Source organism: Polyodon spathula, chromosome 9 (assembly GCF_017654505.1).
Source record: "Polyodon spathula isolate WHYD16114869_AA chromosome 9, ASM1765450v1, whole genome shotgun sequence".
NCBI classification, from domain to species: Eukaryota; Metazoa; Chordata; class Actinopteri; order Acipenseriformes; family Polyodontidae; genus Polyodon; species Polyodon spathula.
Window position 1 is genome coordinate 14885399 of NC_054542.1, and position 18756 is coordinate 14904154.

An 18756-nucleotide genomic window follows, 5' to 3' on the forward strand; every position below is an offset into this window, starting at 1 on the left:
AATAAACATAATAACTGATTTAAGCTTTGTGAATGTGTCCCCTAATTGTTTTGCACTGCAGTGTGTGTTTGGTATTATTCAATATTTTCAACAAACAATGCCACTGAAGTTGTTACTGTTGTGATTAAACAATAGCAGTTATTTTGGTAATGTGTTCAGTATACATGAACTCAGCGGCCCAAGTAAAATTCAGTTACCTGGATACACTGGTTGTTGCTATCGGCAACCACAATCCTCCCGTTCCCTGAGGCAGAAATCCCCTGCAGGTTAGTGAACTCTCCCTTTTCCCTGCCTCGTGTGCCTGTGAGTAGCACAAGTTCAGCAGCACATCATAACCAAATAAAACAACACATCATAAGTTCTATAGAACAGGGGTTTCCAAACTTTCTTGATCAAGGTCCCCCTTAACATTAGGCATCCTGACTGAGGACCCCAATCAAGAATTTTGATTTTGATGCCTTCCGTGAGAGAGGTTGTTTGGCTATACTAGCAGATGTACTAATGTTTTTGGTATGTTCAGTGTCATTTCTCATTTGAGAAACCATTGCATAATCAGTTGCGCATGGTCTGACTGCAAAAGCAACATAAACCTGTCTGTAAAGGAAAGCCGGAGGGGTATGGTTAATTTTAGTTAATAGGGGGAAGCAAATATATTGAAGAACTGCAGAAAAAAAACACACATTTGCAGAAATCCTGAATATATTTATTTATTTATTATTTTAAAAATGATTTCATAATTATAAAAAGCTTTAATATAATTCATGTTTTGTTCTCCTTGCAATGACCCCCTTTTGTTGTATAATGGTACATACTGTTAGTGAAGGCACAAGCTGACATCAATGTTACGTTCAAAATGACCCGAAGTACCTAGCGGTATTTGTGTAAATTAGTTGATTCTCCAGTCTGGGGAACACTGCTTTGTCGGGATCATTTGGGATGGAACATTTTTGCATGTTCTATAGCCCCCCTGAAATGATCTCATGGCTCACAGTTTGGGAGCCCCTGCTACAGAGGATACATGAGGGTTCAGAGTAGCTAGTGAAAAATAATCAATGAACAAGAGAACGCACAACCACAGAGGGACGAAGAACCACGCTGTTTTCTGCTTATCCTACTCGTAAAAACAAAGCCTTTATGCTTAAACTGCAGTGGTTACACTGACGACATTAGCCAATGTTTTAGTTCCATTTGCCCACTGAAACCATGGTTTTCAGCAGGCTAGATGTTATGAAATCATTTAATATTCAAGTGTAATGGCTGTCATATTTGTAAAATAAATGTACTATCAAGTTGGATAAATCGTGTTATTTTATATATGGATTTAAAGAACTGAAGCACCTACAATGTGTAGCACACACTTCTATATCCAAGACTGTATAAATTACCGATGTTTAAAAAGGTCTCAAAAGTGCTGACTCTGCAGAGAACATATGCTGCATATTGCATATTGTTGCAGTGGTAACTGAATTCAAAACCCTGGAGATTCTTCCAATTGAATCGCAGCTTTCTATGGCAAGCCAAATTATCATTTAGAGATATCTCAAATTGCATTTTAACATATCTTGACATGTTTAAAGATATCTGTAAATCATTTGCAGTTATCTTTAAATGAATATGGGATCTATAAATAAACCCCTTTGACGATATCTTAATTTCATTTTCAGATATCTAAAAATGAAATTAAGATATCTCAAATGTATTTACAGATATCTTTAAATAATGTTTTGCTAGCATGTTACATCAAATTGTCATTTAGAAATATCTCAAATTAACTTCCTGTTCATTTTGAGATATCTCGAAATGAACAGGAAGTTATTCAGAGATATCTAAATGATTTAGAGATACCTTGAAATGAACAGGAAGTTATTTAAAGATATCTTAAATGGTTTAGAGATATCTCTAAATGATTTAAAGATATCTGAAAATACATTTTAGAAATCTAATTTAAAGCTACATTTAAATATATTATATTTTCAAATATTTTGAGATATCTGGAAATGAATTAGAGATATCTACATTAATTTGAGATATCTCTAAATGATCATTTTGCTTGCCATAGCTTTCACCCTATTTTAACACTTGTCCATTCTTTATCTTTGGTTCTATCTGCTTATATAGTGCCCTTGTGTAAAGTTCTGTGAAGTTTAAAGAGCAGTCTCTACAGCAAGCAATGCAACCACTATATTAGCAACCAAACACTGGTTTCAAAGACCCTGATTCACATTAATCTTGGACTACCTAATGTTACCTTAGTTATTCGGGTTCTATGAAGTTATAACCAGAATACTATGCAGTATATGCAATAGATGGAACCTTCTAGAGCTATTTCATATTTCACCAAACAGAAATAAACTAAAAAGAGACTAATATACACTGTTGGATGGCTGATTTAACAGTTGAAAATGTTAATGAAAATTAGATCCATCAGCATCTACATCAATTAACTAGGCCCCTATATTTGTCCCTGACACTTTCCCTCTCTTTTCCTCTCACTCACCCACTCTGTAAATCATATCATCCTCGATGGGGTTCTCTTTCTTCTTGCCTGTACTGTACATGCTGGAAGGTCTCCGGACAGCTTTCTGACGGACATGTCCACCCCCGCTGGGTGATTTCACACGACGTTTCACATCATCTGGGGATTGTGGCACGTCGGATGCCTTGACAGAACGCAGACGGAAGGGGCTGCCACGCACAGGCTGGTTATAGAGGAGCAGCGAGAGGGAGAATTCGCCATCAGACTTCAGCGTGTAGATTACTTCGTAGGTGCCATTCTTGTTGTCCACCACCTCTGCCTCTGTGTAGCTGCCGTCAGGTGCTGTAATCTCAGCACGCAGGATGGCATTGCCCGTCTTCACCAGCTCCCCATCCTTGTCCTTGGTGGTGATTGTCACGGAGGTCTGGTGCCCCACCAGGGTATGCCGGAGCCCCTCTCCTGTTGCCACACTGGTGTGGCCCACTGCGCTGGTGGTGATGAGCACGCCCAGGTTCTGAATGGAGCGCCGAAGCCCCTCTGTCTCCACCACACAGTCAAGGTGGTCATTTTCATGCGGTCTTTCAGGGAAGTCCTGTCGTGCCAGGGAGCCCACCCGCTCGCTCATCTGCTTGCGCACCAGCAGAACCTCAGTGGCACTTCCATGGCTCAGGGCTTGCTCTGTGAAGCTGCAGCTGCTCTGGATGTTCTCCTGACCCTGGAGGAGAGATGCTAGCTGGGACTGCAGAACCTGGGGGAGAGGAATGAAATGAGAGGGAAGAGGATAGATCGCAAGAGAAAGGAAGAGATGTAAGAGGAAGAAAGGAGAGAAAGATTATGAAAATGAAAATTTAATTATTTTCTCATCATGTAATCATGTAGAGTATGAACGGGATATGCCTCCAGTTTAAAAATAATCAGATAAATGAAAGGAAACTATGCAGGTTATCTCATTGTAATTTATTAGGGTTAGGGTTAGGGTTAACTGATTACCTATAATTGGATTTCTTCCGGTCCAAGATGAACTCCATACACAAACCTCCAATCTTGTGCTAGACCAAGAGAAAGAAACCAAGCTTCCTGGAAGTGAAAGCTCTTGTGCAGTATTGTATCCTTGTACCTCTCCCCCCTCTCTTCCAGGTGATACAGATGAGAGAAGAGTAACCCTGTCCATTATTTTCTTTTTGTAAGGAGCAAGGAAAATATAGGAGAATGGAGTTCATCTCGAACTGTAAGAAATCCAGTTGCAGGTAATGATGGCATTCTTACCTGATTAATTCCACATATGAACCCCTACACCAAAGAGATTAAAGTGAGGTGTTAGTAGTGTTATTATTGGGAAGTGGTGCATGATATTGAGTGTGCAAAGGAAGACTGTGACCTACAGCAGAGATGTATAGACTGTAGTGTTTTCTGAAGGTGAGAAAAGAGGACCAAGTGGCTGCACTGCAGATGTCTGATAGGGGGACATTTTCTAGGCCCAAGAGTTAGATATTTCCCTTAGTAAGTGTGCTTTGATGTTTATTTTTTTGATTTTTTCTAAAGGTCTGCCTTCAAGGATAGAGCAGGTCTTTATGCACTCCATCAGCCATCAGCCGGTGGTATGTTTAGATACGGCTCCCCAGTGTGTGCTCCCCAAAGGACACAAAACATTGACCTGTGTCTGTAATTTTGATCCACAATATTTTTTCCTCTGCTGAGCTGTAGGCAGGGGGTACAAGTCGGTGATGGACTGAGACAGATGAAATTGTGAGATGACTTTCGGCAGGAAGTTGGGATTTAGCCTGCAAGTAACTGTCTTTAAAGAACTGTGTGTATAGATAGTCCACAGCTAGCCCTTGGAGTTCACTAACTATACTTGACAAAACTATGGCCACAGAAATGTTGTGTTAAGGGTTTGAAAACAAGAGTTCCAGCACAGTTTTGACAGATTGGGCATCAGTGAGAGGATCCATACTGAGCCAGAGAGGATCCGTATTGTCCCATCCCAGCAGATCATGACAGCATGACAGCTACAAGGGTTCCTGGGCCTAGTACTGCCACTTTGTTGCCCACTTCGCCACCATCGCTGCCCGCCTCCACCGGTTGCTTTGGGAGGAGCTGTTTGAACGGACTGCGGTTTGTCAAAGTGCTTTTGACAGCCTGAGAGAAGAGACTCAACTACCTGTGCTGCTGCCTCCTGATCCAGCTCGCCCCTTCTTGCGTGACACTGATGCCAGCAATGCGGGGATCGGAGCAGTGCTGTCACAGTAGTGACCAGACAGAGAACGGGCGGTGGCTTACTTCAGCCGGTCCCTGAGCAAAGCAGAAAGGTGGTACTGCGTGACAGGACAGGAGATGCTTAGTGGTGGCAGGGGTGGTACTACCTCTGCAGGCTGCCATTCACTGCCCGCACCGACCATGCCACACTCCAGTGGCTACTGACTTTTCTGGAACAAGATGGGCAGGTGGCGCTCTGGATCGAACAACTACAGCCACTTGACTATCAGATCCAGCACCGGGCTGGAGAGGGCCATGCCAGCGCTGATGTCACGTCGCCCCAGGGAGAGGGGCTTTGACTGCAGCCACTACCACAAGTTGGAGGTCCGGGAGCAGGAGCTGGTCGTGGCAGAGTGGAGAGGGGTAAGGACCGGGAACAGCGCAAATTAGTGCCGGCTGTTGCCCTGGGAGGAGATCACCCTGTAGTCGGCAGCAAAAAAGGAGCTGTGGTCATAGTATAGTCGTCTAGCCATCCGAGACCGGGAGGTGAGGGGGTAGGTGGTAGCACGGCACCCCAGGTTCAGGACATTTCGGAGTTGCTCAGCTCTCCAACAAACATTTTACTGTGGGTGCTGCCACCAGGATGTGGAGGACTATTGCCACAATGAGTGTATGACGTGGGGAAGACCCCCTGGCCGGTTGCACGCCCACTACGCAATTCCCAGTTGGGGGCCCCATGGAACGTGTGGGGGTCGACATCTTGGTTCTTCCCTCGCTCTTAAAAAGGGAACCGCTTCATACAAAATGGCCTGATGCTGGAAGGGTTATTCTCCCAGTTCCCCAACAGCTCCACTCGGACCAGGGACACAACTGTGAGTCCCAGGTCTTTGCGGAGATGTGCTGCCACTTGGAGATACACAAAACACACTGCCACTGTCGCTGACTTGCAGGACCGCTGTCCAGGAGTCGACCGGTTGCACCCTTGCGCTACTGATGATTGGCCAGGGACTCTGGAACCGAGCTGAGCTGCTGCTTGGCTGCCCTCCAGACACCGCTGAGGACACATCCAGGTCAGAATACGGCAGGCGCTTGCAGGACCAGCTGGACATCACACATGGCTTTGCCCTTGCCTAGCTTCAGGTGGCCACAAAAAAGCGGTATTATGACATTCAGATACAGGAAAGGCACTTTCTTGCCAGGGCGAGGCCGCTGTCACAAGCTGGGTCCCTGCTTTATTTTTTTTATTTTTTACTGTTTGGGACTATGCATGCAACTCTGCACCAGCAGTGGTCCCTACCGAGTGCGGGAAGCGTGGCTGGCAGGAGCTAGGGGAGGATATGCAGGCAACCACCTGATTGAACAGTATGCTTATTACAATACTAGAATGTTGCAATGTTGTGGGGTGTGGGACCTGCGTGCTAGCTGGGTGATGTGTTAGAGAAGTGCTGTTTGTAGTTGCTGTGAAGAACCTGCTGAATTGCTGTAACCTGTTATAACAATAAAAGCGCTATTGTTTGAAAGATTTCCGCTGCTGCAGTTTGATCCTTCTTCGCTAATTTATTCCAATATGTTTCATAATTCAAAACACAAGCTTGTTGAATTCCAGTTAGAATACGCGTATGAGTTAAAACATCTCACAGCTGTTCCCAATGACTTTTTTTAAAAAATTTTTAACATTGCTGGTAAAATAATAAAATAATGCATTAAAAAAAAAAACATTATCTCCCTGCATTTTAAAAATATCCCGTGTTTATTGGATTTTACATTAAGATGAGGACAGTTATGTATTCAAAACAGTAAATCTCAGTTATTTATCATCATTTAATATTTAAAGAAACCTATTCTAGAAATGGTGAATGTAATTCCAATGCAAGTAGATTTTTATTATGAATAGCATTTTATACAAATCTTACATTATTTAGTTACATTATACAATTTATTTACAGCTAACTTTTACCACTGTATAGAAATTCTATACCATGAAGTATATTTAGCTAATGCATTTTGATATAGCATATCTTGTTTTGTATAAAGTAAGCACATCTTCCTACTATTACTGCAATGCACAAGACATCATTTTTAAATAACATGGTATTATTAGCAAAAATAAAACATCACACGAAAATATATATTTGTTTATTTTATGTCATCGGTTGTAGTAGTTACTATTAAAATTACGGTATTAGGAATTTTAGCAAACGGAAATAGATAAGAACATAAGAAAGTTTACAAACGAGAGGAGGCCATTCGGCCCATCTTGCTCGTTTGGTTGTTAGTAGCTTATTGATCCCAGAATCTCATCAAGCAGCTTCTTGAAGGATCCCAGGGTGGCAGCTTCAACAATTACTGGGGAGTTGATTCCAGACCCTCACAATTCTCTGTGTAAAAAAGTGCCTCCTATTTTCTGTTCTGAATGCCCCTTTGTCTAATCTCCATTTGTGACCCCTGGTCCTTGTTTCTTTTTTCAGGTCGAAAAAGTTCCTTGGGTCGACATTGTCAATACCTTTTAGAATTTTGAATGCTTGAATTAGGTCGCCGCGTAGTCTTCTTTGTTCAAGACTGAACAGATTCAATTCTTTTAGCCTGTCTGCATATGACATGCCTTTTAAGCCCGGAATAATTCTGGTCACTCTTCTTTGCACTCTTTCTAGAGCAGCAATATCTTTTTTATAGCGAGGTGACCAGAACTGCACACAATATTCAAGATGAGGTCTTACTAGTGCATCGTACAGTTTTAACATTACTTCCCTTGATTTAAATTCAACACTTTTCACAATGTATCCGAGCGTCTTGTTAGCCTTTTTTATAGCTTCCCCTCATTGTCTAGATGAAGACATTTCTGAGTCAACAAAAACTCCTAGGTCTTTTTCATAGATTCCTTCTCCAATTTCAGTATCTCCCATATGATATTTATAATGTACATTTTTATTTCCTGCGTGCAGTACCTTACACTTTTCTCTATTAAATGTCATTTGCCATGTGTCTGCCCAGTTCTGAATCTTGTCTAGATCATTTTGAATGACCTTTGCTGCTGCAACAGTGTTTGCCACTCCTCCTATTTTTGTGTCGTCTGCAAATTTAACAAGTTTGCTTACTATACCAGAATCTAAATCATTAATGTAGATTAGGAATAGCAGAGGACCTAATACTGATCCCTGTGGTACACCACTGGTTACCACACTCCATTCTGAGGTTTTTCCTCTAATCAGTACTTTCTGTTTTCTACATGTTAACCACTCCCTAATCCATGTACATGTGTTTCCTTGAATCCCTACTGCGTTCAGTTTGAGAATTAATCTTTTGTGCGGGACTTTGTCAAAAGCTTTCTGGAAATCTAAATAAACCATGTCATATGCTTTGCAATTATCCTTTATCGATGTTGCATCCTCAAAAAAATCAAACAAGTTAGTTAGACACGATCTCCCTTTCCTAAAACCATGTTGACTGTCTCCCAGGACCCTGTTACCATATAGGTAATTTTCCATTTTGGATCTTGTTATAGTTTCCATAAGTTTGCATATAATAGATAGGTCTGTAGTTACCTGGTTCAGTTTTGTTTCCCTTTTTGTGGATCGGTATTACGTTTGCAATTTTCCAGTCTGTCGGTACCACCCCTGTGTCAAGAGACTGCTGCATGATCTTGGTTAGCGGTTTGTAAATTACTTTTCATTTCTTTGAGTACTATTGGGAGGATCTCATCTGGCCCAGGGGATTTGTTTATTTTAAGAGCTCCTAGTCCCTTTAACACTTCTGCCTCGGTTATGCTAAAGTTATTTAAAACTGGATAGGAACTGGATGACATGTGGGGCATGTTGTCCGTATCTTCCTTTGTAAAAACTTGTGAAAAGTAATCATTTAATATATTTGCTATTTTTTTTCTTCATCTACGATTTTGCCATTTGTATCTCTTAAACATTTAACCTCCTCTTTGAATGTTCTCTTACTGTTGTAATATTGGAAATATTAGCCCCCCTCAGCCCTGCAAATTAATTTAAAAAGCACAATAATGGTTTTTAAATTGCCAGCAGAAAATGAACAAATACTGTGCAGACAAAGCAGAAAGCTGGGTTGCCCACCTTCTGCTTGGCGCTGCAGATATTCTCAAGGTCGCTGATAAGGGCGCTCTTGCGCAGGTGCAGTGCTCGCTCCAGATCCTCGAAGGTGCTGCTGATCTCGCTCACCGCATCGTTCTTGCGATCTGTCAGCTGCTTTGAGATCTCATTCACCAGCTCGATGGCGGCTGTCAGTTGGGGTAGCCTGTAGAGCAGTGAGTATGTAAATAATTCCTAATAGCACAGCTGCATGTTGTTGCTATCCTCTTAAATAACTGAACATGACTTGCAATGTATGTATCGCACGACTGAAGAGCCAAACAACACAAAACACTGCTATGCACCTGCACCACCCTGTATTATAATGATGGTTCAATTACTAGGGTTCAATGAATCAACTTCATCATTTCAATGACTCAAATGGCAACAAACAGAGGCTTTTTTACAATATTTTTGAAACCGACAAAAAAAAAAAAAAAAAAAGGAATGGACATGGAACTTAATGTAATGGTGAAAAATCTCAAATGTGAACTAACATTTGTATTATTTGAAGCAAAGAAAATTTATCACCAGAAAAAGCATGTCTCCTTTCACCTCCTGCATGGAAGATAAACTGTAGCAGCTCACCTGTTGCATATGGCATCAAGCTGGTTCTTCAGTGCTGCCTTGTGCTGCTCCAGCACGTCTCGCAGCGGCACAGTCACATGCTCCCGGTGCTCCCCCTCTGTGCATTCCAAACACATTGCTGTTTCACAGGACTCGCAGTAAAACTCCATCACCTGAAGGGGGAGACACAGCACACACATCGCAAGCTCCCCAGCAAATACAACAGCATGTATGTTCAGAACAAGCAAAGTAAACTGTATGTATAAAATGGAACACTGTAATGTATTTGACCACTGTAATGTAGTGGACACTGTAATGTATTTCTTATAAAGCAAAATATATTATAGTGTTTAAAATACCCACATAGATTATTTCTTTCTGTGTTGTAAAAAGGCAATTACAGTAGTACTGTAAAATACTACTGTAATATGACTCAAATTACAGTAGTATTCTGTTAAAGCTGCCTAATTTTACTAAACTAGAATTACTAAAATTTTACTAAAAAAAGTACTGGTAATGCAACTGAAGGTATTATTCAAACATTTAAGTAAAATGTTGAAAGATAAAAAAAATTTGATCATTACTTCAACTATGGTGAGCGTATACCATTTATTTATATTAGAAATAATCAAATGTCTCCATGAAAATATCTTATCAATAGCACCAGGTACCTACTGTAGCTCCAGTGCTGGAGACCCCACCCTCATCTAGTACATAGCCCAGGATTCTGAAATCCCCCCTCACTTTCCCTTGTGCTTAACCCCCCGCCACCCGCCACCCACCCCCAGGGTACCTTGCCCTCATGGTTGGGGCAGCACAGTGGTTTGCCCGCGGCGGCAGCGCTCACAGACTCCAGGACGCTGCAGGCCTCAGGCCGAGCGCACTCTGGGTCACGCTGCAGCACCTCCATTAGGTTTGTGATGAAAAAGTTGTTCTGCAAGGCAGCCACGCCCTTCTCAGGCAGGATAGAGGTCTGTCGGCACACCGGGCAGGACAGTGTCAATGATTGAGCGGGGATGTAGTTCTGCAGACACCTGGGGAGTTTTGGAGGAAAGGTAACAAGAGTTTTAAAAAAACACAGTTTTTTGTTTTTTGTTTTTGTTTTTGTTTTGTTTTTTTTTGGGGGGGGGGGGTTCAGATTAAAAATTACTATGACCACCACATTCTAATCCACACCAAATTTAACACAATAGTTTGTTAAAATTTCACAAGGTTTTGATTGCAAAAAATAAATAAATTTAAAATTATTTTTAAAAAAATCCTCCAACTGACTTCAGGATTATCACTGTGTCTGCTGACTGTGCTCTAGTCTCACTAGTAGATCGGTTAAACAGGGTTACGTGACATAACAGGTATTCCAAACCGCACCAACATCACCGCGGGGAACATTACCACGCCGGCCATTACAGTGACTGCTCATAGCAGCGCTACAACATCACCGCGACAGACATTACAGTGCTGACCATAACAACGACTGACCATAACGGCGCCACGATGTCACCACGCCGAACTACAATTCAATTCCCAGAAGACTGTGCGAACTTCACAAACGCGTCATTTACCAGGAACTCGCACACACTAGAGAGGTTTGACACAGGCCCGGTTTTGGGTCTGGAACCGCTAACAGTCTTCCATTTTGATTGGTCCATGTCTGTTACATGAATATGTCGTCCCACGAGTGGAAAAGCTTGCAGGCATTTTTAACACTGCGATTAGAGAGAGAAAGAGAGCGAGAGATCTGCTTTTCACAACCTTTCAATTAAAATATAACGCTGTATTTTGCTGTACTAATATAAAACTATGGGTTATTACTTTATATGAATTATCATGTTTTGCACGAAGGAAAGAATTGTTTTTTTTTTGTTTTGTTTTCTGTAGTTGTGTACTTTTTTATTTCAAATAGCATATATCTATAATTGTTTGCGCAGTGTATTTTAATATCAAATATATACACTATTTCAGTTTTGTCACATGATACATTTATTTATCTCTAACGTAATCACAGTTTTAAATGTAGACTGCCCCTGTTTTCATTTACGGCCTAAATTCTGGGCCGGTTTGGTTTTGATAATGTCCCAAATTCAGGGCCGGTTTGATTTGCAGATAACGTCCCAAATTCCTGGCCGCTCTGATAACGTCCCAAATTCTGCGCTGCTCTGGTTTTTAGATAACGTCTCAAATTCTGCATTTTCGTATTCAGCCCAGTTTTTGGGATATTCTGTTTAGCCGACAGCCGAGTTTCTAAGTCATGCTTATGCAGTTTACCATAAACTGGATCGTGAATTCATTTAAGAGTAACCCTTAGTACATGAATCAAAATGTATTTTTTACTCTCTCCAGAAAACTTTTTTTTTTTTTTTAATGAAAAAACAGATAAAATGTAAATATTAAAAAAATGTATTTCTTATTATTACAATGAAGAAAATTGAAATAAATCTATGAACATTAATTAAAGCAGTTGTCCTTTATTGAAGGCTAATATTAAAACACTTTTGAGAAGGAACATGGTATTCCAAAAAAAAAAAAAAAGGACATTTCATTTGCTTATGTAATGTCCATCAATATATAGTCATGCGTAGGGGTTTATCAGACCTTCTGGATTGAAGAGACAGTGCCCTTCAACAACTTCAAATAAATCTTATTGCATTGTATTAGTCAACATTTTCCTTATCTATTCCTGATGGTTTATACTGTAGGCCAGTGGGTTTCAATCTTTTTTTGAAACTACAGTTTTGAAACTGTTCAGCTCAAATACCCTTTTAAAATTTTCGCTCAACTGAAAGGTACCTCAGTTGCAATAAAATGGAGACTAATCTGTTTGGGTGACAAACTGCAAGTTTAGGACAGAATAACAAACAGTAGCCTTAATACTTAAAACTTAATTACAAGTATTTGGATGCACAGAACTAAAAAGACAAGTATTTGCTAATCTCTTTGGAAATTCGTATTCGCTTTCTATTCATCAAAGTTAGTATAAATAATCAAAACAGTGTGCACTGGAAATTTTTTTTTTTTTTTTTTTTAACGTTAACATTTACTTCCCATCTCTGCATAATTGTGTGACATTAAAAATGTTTATCTCAAGATAAAATCTCAAGATTGTGATCACAAAACACTTCAAATTGACTTAATCAGTGCTTCTGTTGCATAAATTCACTACAAAATGTTCACGTTTCAGGTCTTCTATATAATGGGCATTTTTTGTAGTATTTTGCCATAGTAAATTGCATTGGGAGGGGTGGAGGTCCTCCTGTCATACCCCATAAGTCCACAAGTCCTGGGACAACTAACTTGGTAGTACTGTCTTTAGATGCACAACCGTCTTAGCTAAAGAAATTGGGTTCCTTTGAGTTCGTATGACCAACGACCGCCATTTGTCGAGCCTTACCGATAGTGTTTTTATAATGGGATTTGCCATAGAAGGTGGACTCTTATCGTACCTCATATCTCCATGACCTCTGGTGCAAGGAACTAGGGAGCACTCTCTTCATGTGCGCATGACTCTCAGGTGAAGAAAATCACCGGCCACAGGTTCGTACGCCACCCCGCAGCCAGATGGCGGGCGTTGCCTCAAAGGTGTTTTATAATTTCCCATAGACATTTTTCAGGGTGCTATATCTCGGGTTTCGGGGATCCCCGAGACTTGTAAATCTGTACGGGAGTCCACCAAGGGGCCCCTGTCGATCTTGTGACATGTCCTCAGCTGGAAAGGACCCCAATTTATATATTTTTTGCCAACCTGGAGCTCAAACGCTACTGGAAATCCAACCTTGACATGCCATCATGCTGAAAATGTGAAAATTTGTTGAAAATGTAGCATTTGAAAATGGATGGCTCCCTGTGAAAGAGCGGCCCAAGACACTAGGAAGTTCAACTTGGGTTCTAGGCCCTGGAGTCACTGAGATATGAACCTGAGAAGGGTCATTTTTTGACATTTTAGACAGGGCGTATCTCGGGTTCTGTGGAGGTTAGGAACTTGATTTTTTTTCCGGCGGGCCCCACGGGGCCCCCGCACAAGGAGTTGCCATTTTCACAGTTCTAAGTGCCAAGATGACTCGGCAAAGTTACATTTTTTGTAGACTCAAGTTTTTGGGTGAACCACTGCGCCGTTTTAGGAGGTGGTTTGGAGCACTCCCCTGAGTCTATATCACTTTCAATGGTGGTTCTACGTGCTCAGATTCGAGAGATGCATAAAAATGTGATTTTCAACCCTGCCATAGACATGAATGAGGCTGAACACCCTGAAAATATTTTTTGCAAATAATTGCTACAAATACATGGCATGTTACATTCAGGCTTGTCTCCTGAGTCTAGAACCCTTCGAACAGTGGTTGTAGGTGCTTTTTAACACTGCCATAAACATTAGTGGGGCTGAACACAGTGAACTTTTTTTTTTTTTTGCAAAGAATTGCTACAAAACTGGGCATGTTACATTCAGGCTGGTCCCTGAGTCTAGAACTATTTTAATGGTGGTTCTAAGTGCTTCTGTTCCAGAAGTATGCACTGAAAGTGATGGCTTTAAGAGTAAGGCATTAGTGTGATTTGTACCACCTAAGGACAAGTGTTTCTGGAGTCCTTATTTGCATGTTTACAGTTGCTCTTTAGCAATTGTCAGCCTAGCGCACGCGTTTGTTACTTAATTAAGTAACTTAGGGTACAGTTGAAACAAAAACCAGGAGGGGCACCGGCCCTCCACGACCAAGATTGGAGACCCCTGCTAGCAGATTCATTCCTCTGTATCACCTCTGTATATTGCGCCCTTTTTAATTAAAACACCTAATGAATCTCCCTATTAATTCTTGCTAATTCTGCATTTGTAATGTGATTTTCCAGGCAGAATGTATGTAAACAAGCTGTGTGTAGTGTAGTGACTACATCTTCTTTACAGTGAATGTAAAGTGATCAGTTTTGTTTAAGGAATGTACAGCTAGCTGTATGCATGCAGGGGATTCTTAGTGGTGTGTAGTGTGCAAGGGCTGCAAGGTGGTGTGTGCGTGCGTGCGTGCAAGGGTTGCACGGAGGTGTGTGCGTGCAAGGGTTACATGGTGGTGTGTGCATGCAAGGGTTGCATGGTGGTGTGTGCGTGCAGGGGTTGCATGGTGAGTGTGTGCATGCAGGGGTTGCATGGTGGGTGGGTGCGTGCAGGGGTTGCATGGTGGTGTGTCTGTGCAGGGGTTGCATGGTGGTGTGTGCGTACAGGGGTTGCATGGTGGTGTGTGTGTGCAGGGGTTACATGGTGGGTGTATGCGTGCAGGGGTTGCATGGTGGTGTGTGCATGCAGGGTTTGCATGGTGGTGTGTGCAAAAGCGGGGGCAGGAGGCGAGGGCATATAAGGGGGTGCAAGGAAAAAACTAGGAGGTGTAGGGTAAAAGAAAAAACTATTACAATCATTTATTTTCACTTTCGACTCACAGCCCCCTTTCTTATTTGATGATTTTATTTTGTGATTATTTAATTATTGTCAAAATAAACAGCCTTCATCTACTCATGCTTGCAGTCTCATTTCTGTCCCCAAAAAATCTGTGTGTTAGGGGTTCACCACTGTGTCATCTCACCAGCCGCTTAAAAGGACGCAGCTGTCATGCTTTCCTATTGGAGAATTACTAATGGTAAACGGCGGTCAGTGCAGTTAGTGGCTGCGTTCACGTTACTCCTAAAAAGTCTGCGTAGATGGAGACAGGGCAGCTTTGGGAGATTTCCCAGCACAGTCGACTGAGCAAACATGGAGACCGACTTGACCGATTGATTTTCTGATAGCAGAAGACTATAGTTTTTATTTTTCACTGTTCTCATACAGCTCTATCATAACTGGATTAGTAAATCCGATAAATAAAACTTTTTTTTTTTTTTTATGTAGTCGGGTTGTATATATAACTTTACAACTGTCAGATGTGCAAGACGTTGTTGAACAATATATGCTTTTCATTGCAATGTGATAATATAAGTTGAAGCATTTGGGAACTGCTGCGTTTTATTATAATTTTTAAAAAACTATTTCATAGCTTATTTTATATATGTTACACACGCGGTGCATTTAAATCTACATGGGTTTTATTCCGACTACTCATCATGGTAATGGTTTCCTCATAGCGCTCAGTCTCAGATCAGGTGACACAGGTTGAAACGTCATTAAAGAAAATAGTGGATTATGGCCAGTGGTGCAGTCCTAAATCTTAATGTACCGGAATGCCAATTAAAATATAGATTTTTCTAACACAAATGATTGGAATTTAATTTTATTTGTACATTGAATTTGAGGGGAAGATTGGTTTTAAACATTATATTATATTAAATTAAAAGCAAGGGCAGTCGTTCAACCCACCCCCGGGTCTGTGATCGATGTACAAAACAGCTTTAACCCCGTGTTTATGGCCACAATCGTATCATGCATTTCTGCTGTCAACTGTCGTCGTCAGATTTTTTATAATAAATAAAAGTGTTATCCTGCTTAAAGTACTACTCTAGTTTGTAATAGAAGTACTAATGTTCCCTTCAGTGCATCACAAGGACGACTGAATCAGACAATTGTGCAGGAGATTTGACTACACACATTTAAAATACGCGCTATTCAGAGACTCGGATTCCATTCCAGATACCATCAAAACTGGTATGTAGCGAATCGGGCACTGATTTATTTGTTCCGAGTGCTTATTCAAGACAGAGAATGTATCGCGTCACTGATGCCCAGCCACTGAATTTAGCGCGGTCTGGCTCAATATAAGCATTTTCATAAAACACAATGGTAAATGTTCTTAGTTAATTCTTATGTCAAGGTTCTGCCTGTAGAATAAAAGTACCGGACATTGTTTTCTGCAGCGCTCCGGCTCCAGTACACCACTGGTTATGGCAACGATGGTGCTCTCCTTTCTTGTAATGGTAAACAGCTGTTTTTTGACATTTCTGTTGTGGGGGGATGAGGCTAGCGATAAACGGTGTACGTTTCAAACTGAATTCTTATTCAGGGATATATTTCTATTCGGTAATAAAAATACTATAAACTAAAAGGCTCAAAACTATAGATTGTGGGTGTCCTTTGTTAGTAGCTGCCAGTCTGTTTTTTCATTAAAGTTTTTCTTGACAGTTTATGTAGATTCGGTATTCGGTTTGATATTCGGCCAAATCTTTTGAGCTGGATTCGGTATTCGGCCGAATCCCAAAAACATGGATTCGGTGCATCCCTAATTCTATACGGAATTTGGAGATCGAAACCAACAAATCAGCCAAATTCGGTACAAGAAAGCACAAAGCAATTTGTGACCCGTCTCAGTGAAATGAAAGAAAAATGGCGATGTACTACTGTGACGACGTCCTTCTTCTACAGGAGGTGGGAGGGACTTCCCCCTCACAGCAGGGTCCTGATAGGGCAACTTTTTTATATCTGCTCAGTGACTGACGGTCAGAGAGGCTCTTTCCCGTTTGGTGATGGTTGTCATTCAGTTGAAAGGGAAACACGTATTCAACATAAATAAGGGTTTGTAAACTTTGGACGACCACTGTATACGCACACACACAGTATAAATTTACTCTCCAGAAGTTTACAGGATTACATTTTTAGGTGCCCTGTCAAACGTGCAAACGAACGTTTCTACATATTGTGGCGGCGGCTGACAAAAGAAACACACCAAAGGTAGTTTTGTTGCCAAAATAGCGGTAACAACAACCACTGTTTATTTCTTCCTTGAGAAATGGATGCCCTGAGAAATGGGATGGATGGCTGGTAGTAGAACCTGGAATGCACCTGCTTTGTAATTGTGCAGTATGCGTCTCACTGACACTGCCAGGTTATATTGAAACCTGCATAATGAGGGGGGCGGGGGGGGTTCCTGGTAAGTGCTGCGTTTGTGAAGTTCGCAGAGTCATCTGGGAATTGAATTGTAGTTCGGCGCAGTGATGTCATAGTGCAGTTATGGGCAGTCACTGTAATGATTAGTGCTGTAATGTCATAAAATCATTTTTAGATTTTCACTGTCCTTCAGACAGATAGGTAATTGCCTGAGCCAATGACAATGCCCTATTGCACTATTAGACCAATCAGTGACAGTCAGAGGTTGTCTTTTGATAGACATCAGACCTGTATTAAAAGTAACCTGCCACCCTGCAAAGTGATGTTAATTAAACCAGTTAGTTTTAGTAAAAAAAGGTCATTTGACAGTGAAGGAGACTTCCACAGTACCAAGGAAATATTTAATTTCTTGAAAATTCAAATTAACGATTTCAATTGATATTTGACAAAATGCCCTTTATAGAAAATACTGTAAACATGGCATGCTTGTTTATACAGTAGCTCTTAGATATAACACTGGTTCTATGTTCTATGTCTTATTTATTGAGGTCATTTTCAAATCTCAACTTGATTTCCCCATAGAAATAATATTAAAGCCAGATGTCCAAGTCCTGTTGGAAGTACAATACCTAATGTAGACAAGCGTTAATGATAACCACTCTTCTATGAAAGGCATATCGTCATATACCAATTGTTTTAAAAATGAACAAGAAATGTCTTTTTGCAAGCCAGCAGTGGGTCAAAGAATAACCTTCCTCACCCTCATCATTGTTTACTACTACTGTATATATGTGGCTCTCAATAGTATTCAGTTTTCTGTTTTATATTTGTAATTAATTTAGAACAATTTGTAGATTTTATTTTTCACTTTGACATTACAGATTTTTTTTGTGTTAATCAGTGGTAAAAACTCCTAATTAAATCCATTTTGATTCCATGTTGTAACACAATAAAATGAGGAAAAGGCCAAGGGGGGTGAATACTTTTGAGAGCCACTCTATAAGGGACCCTGACTTTAAGGTCCATGAAAAGTGCTGTAGAAAGTTGTATTGTCGTATGTGTAACATGCACTGGAGCAAAATTTTAGCACATTTGGCCAATATGCTTAGAAAGGACAGTCAGAATCTGACGAACATGCAGGTCAACCAATAATTTACTTTAGAAAACCCTGTTAGACTTGAGCAAAGTGTTTGTAGTGCATCACAGAATATTCAGAGGGCAGAAGAATAACATCCAGCCTATTTATATACAGCACCAGGTTGTAAAGAGGGTGCTTTTTCATGAAAAGCTATACAAGACTCACTTTTCACAGAAGGTGTGCAGGCAGGGCAATACTTTTGGGTTGTGGTAGTGGTCTAGACAAATACTGCACACTAGGAACTGCTTGTCAATCTGCCGGACCACAGGGCTGCTGCTGGACTCTCGCTTTGCCATGGTGAGCAACATTCAACAAGGGCGCCACACTCACTGGCACCAATTAACCTGAAGAGGGGCAGAAAAACAAAGCTTGCTTTAGTTTACAGCAAATAATGTCCTTCCACTGGAAATTCATTCAGACACCATGTTGGATTCACACCATCATTATTCAAAGACTGTACATGTCTTTAACAGTATAATTATATATATATATATAGACACACACA

The 18756-nt window shown here is 40.9% G+C and overlaps 1 protein-coding gene across 4 annotated transcripts in view; it reads right to left on the reverse strand.

Annotated features, from left to right (window-relative positions):
• The window catches only part of LOC121320422 (tripartite motif-containing protein 3-like), an 87325-nt gene that overhangs the window by 19998 nt on the left and 48571 nt on the right, over positions 1-18756 (reverse strand). For all 4 annotated transcript variants that reach the window (XM_041258746.1, XM_041258747.1, XM_041258744.1 and 1 more), the window contains 6 exons: positions 18417-18595; positions 10124-10364; positions 9352-9503; positions 8749-8929; positions 2498-3224; positions 198-301 (listed from right to left, as the gene is read on the reverse strand). In XM_041258746.1, coding sequence (XP_041114680.1) covers positions 198-301; positions 2498-3224; positions 8749-8929; positions 9352-9503; positions 10124-10364; positions 18417-18559 — 1548 coding nt within the window. In that variant the 5' untranslated portion in view covers positions 18560-18595. The remainder of the gene's footprint in view (positions 1-197; positions 302-2497; positions 3225-8748; positions 8930-9351; positions 9504-10123; positions 10365-18416; positions 18596-18756) is intronic.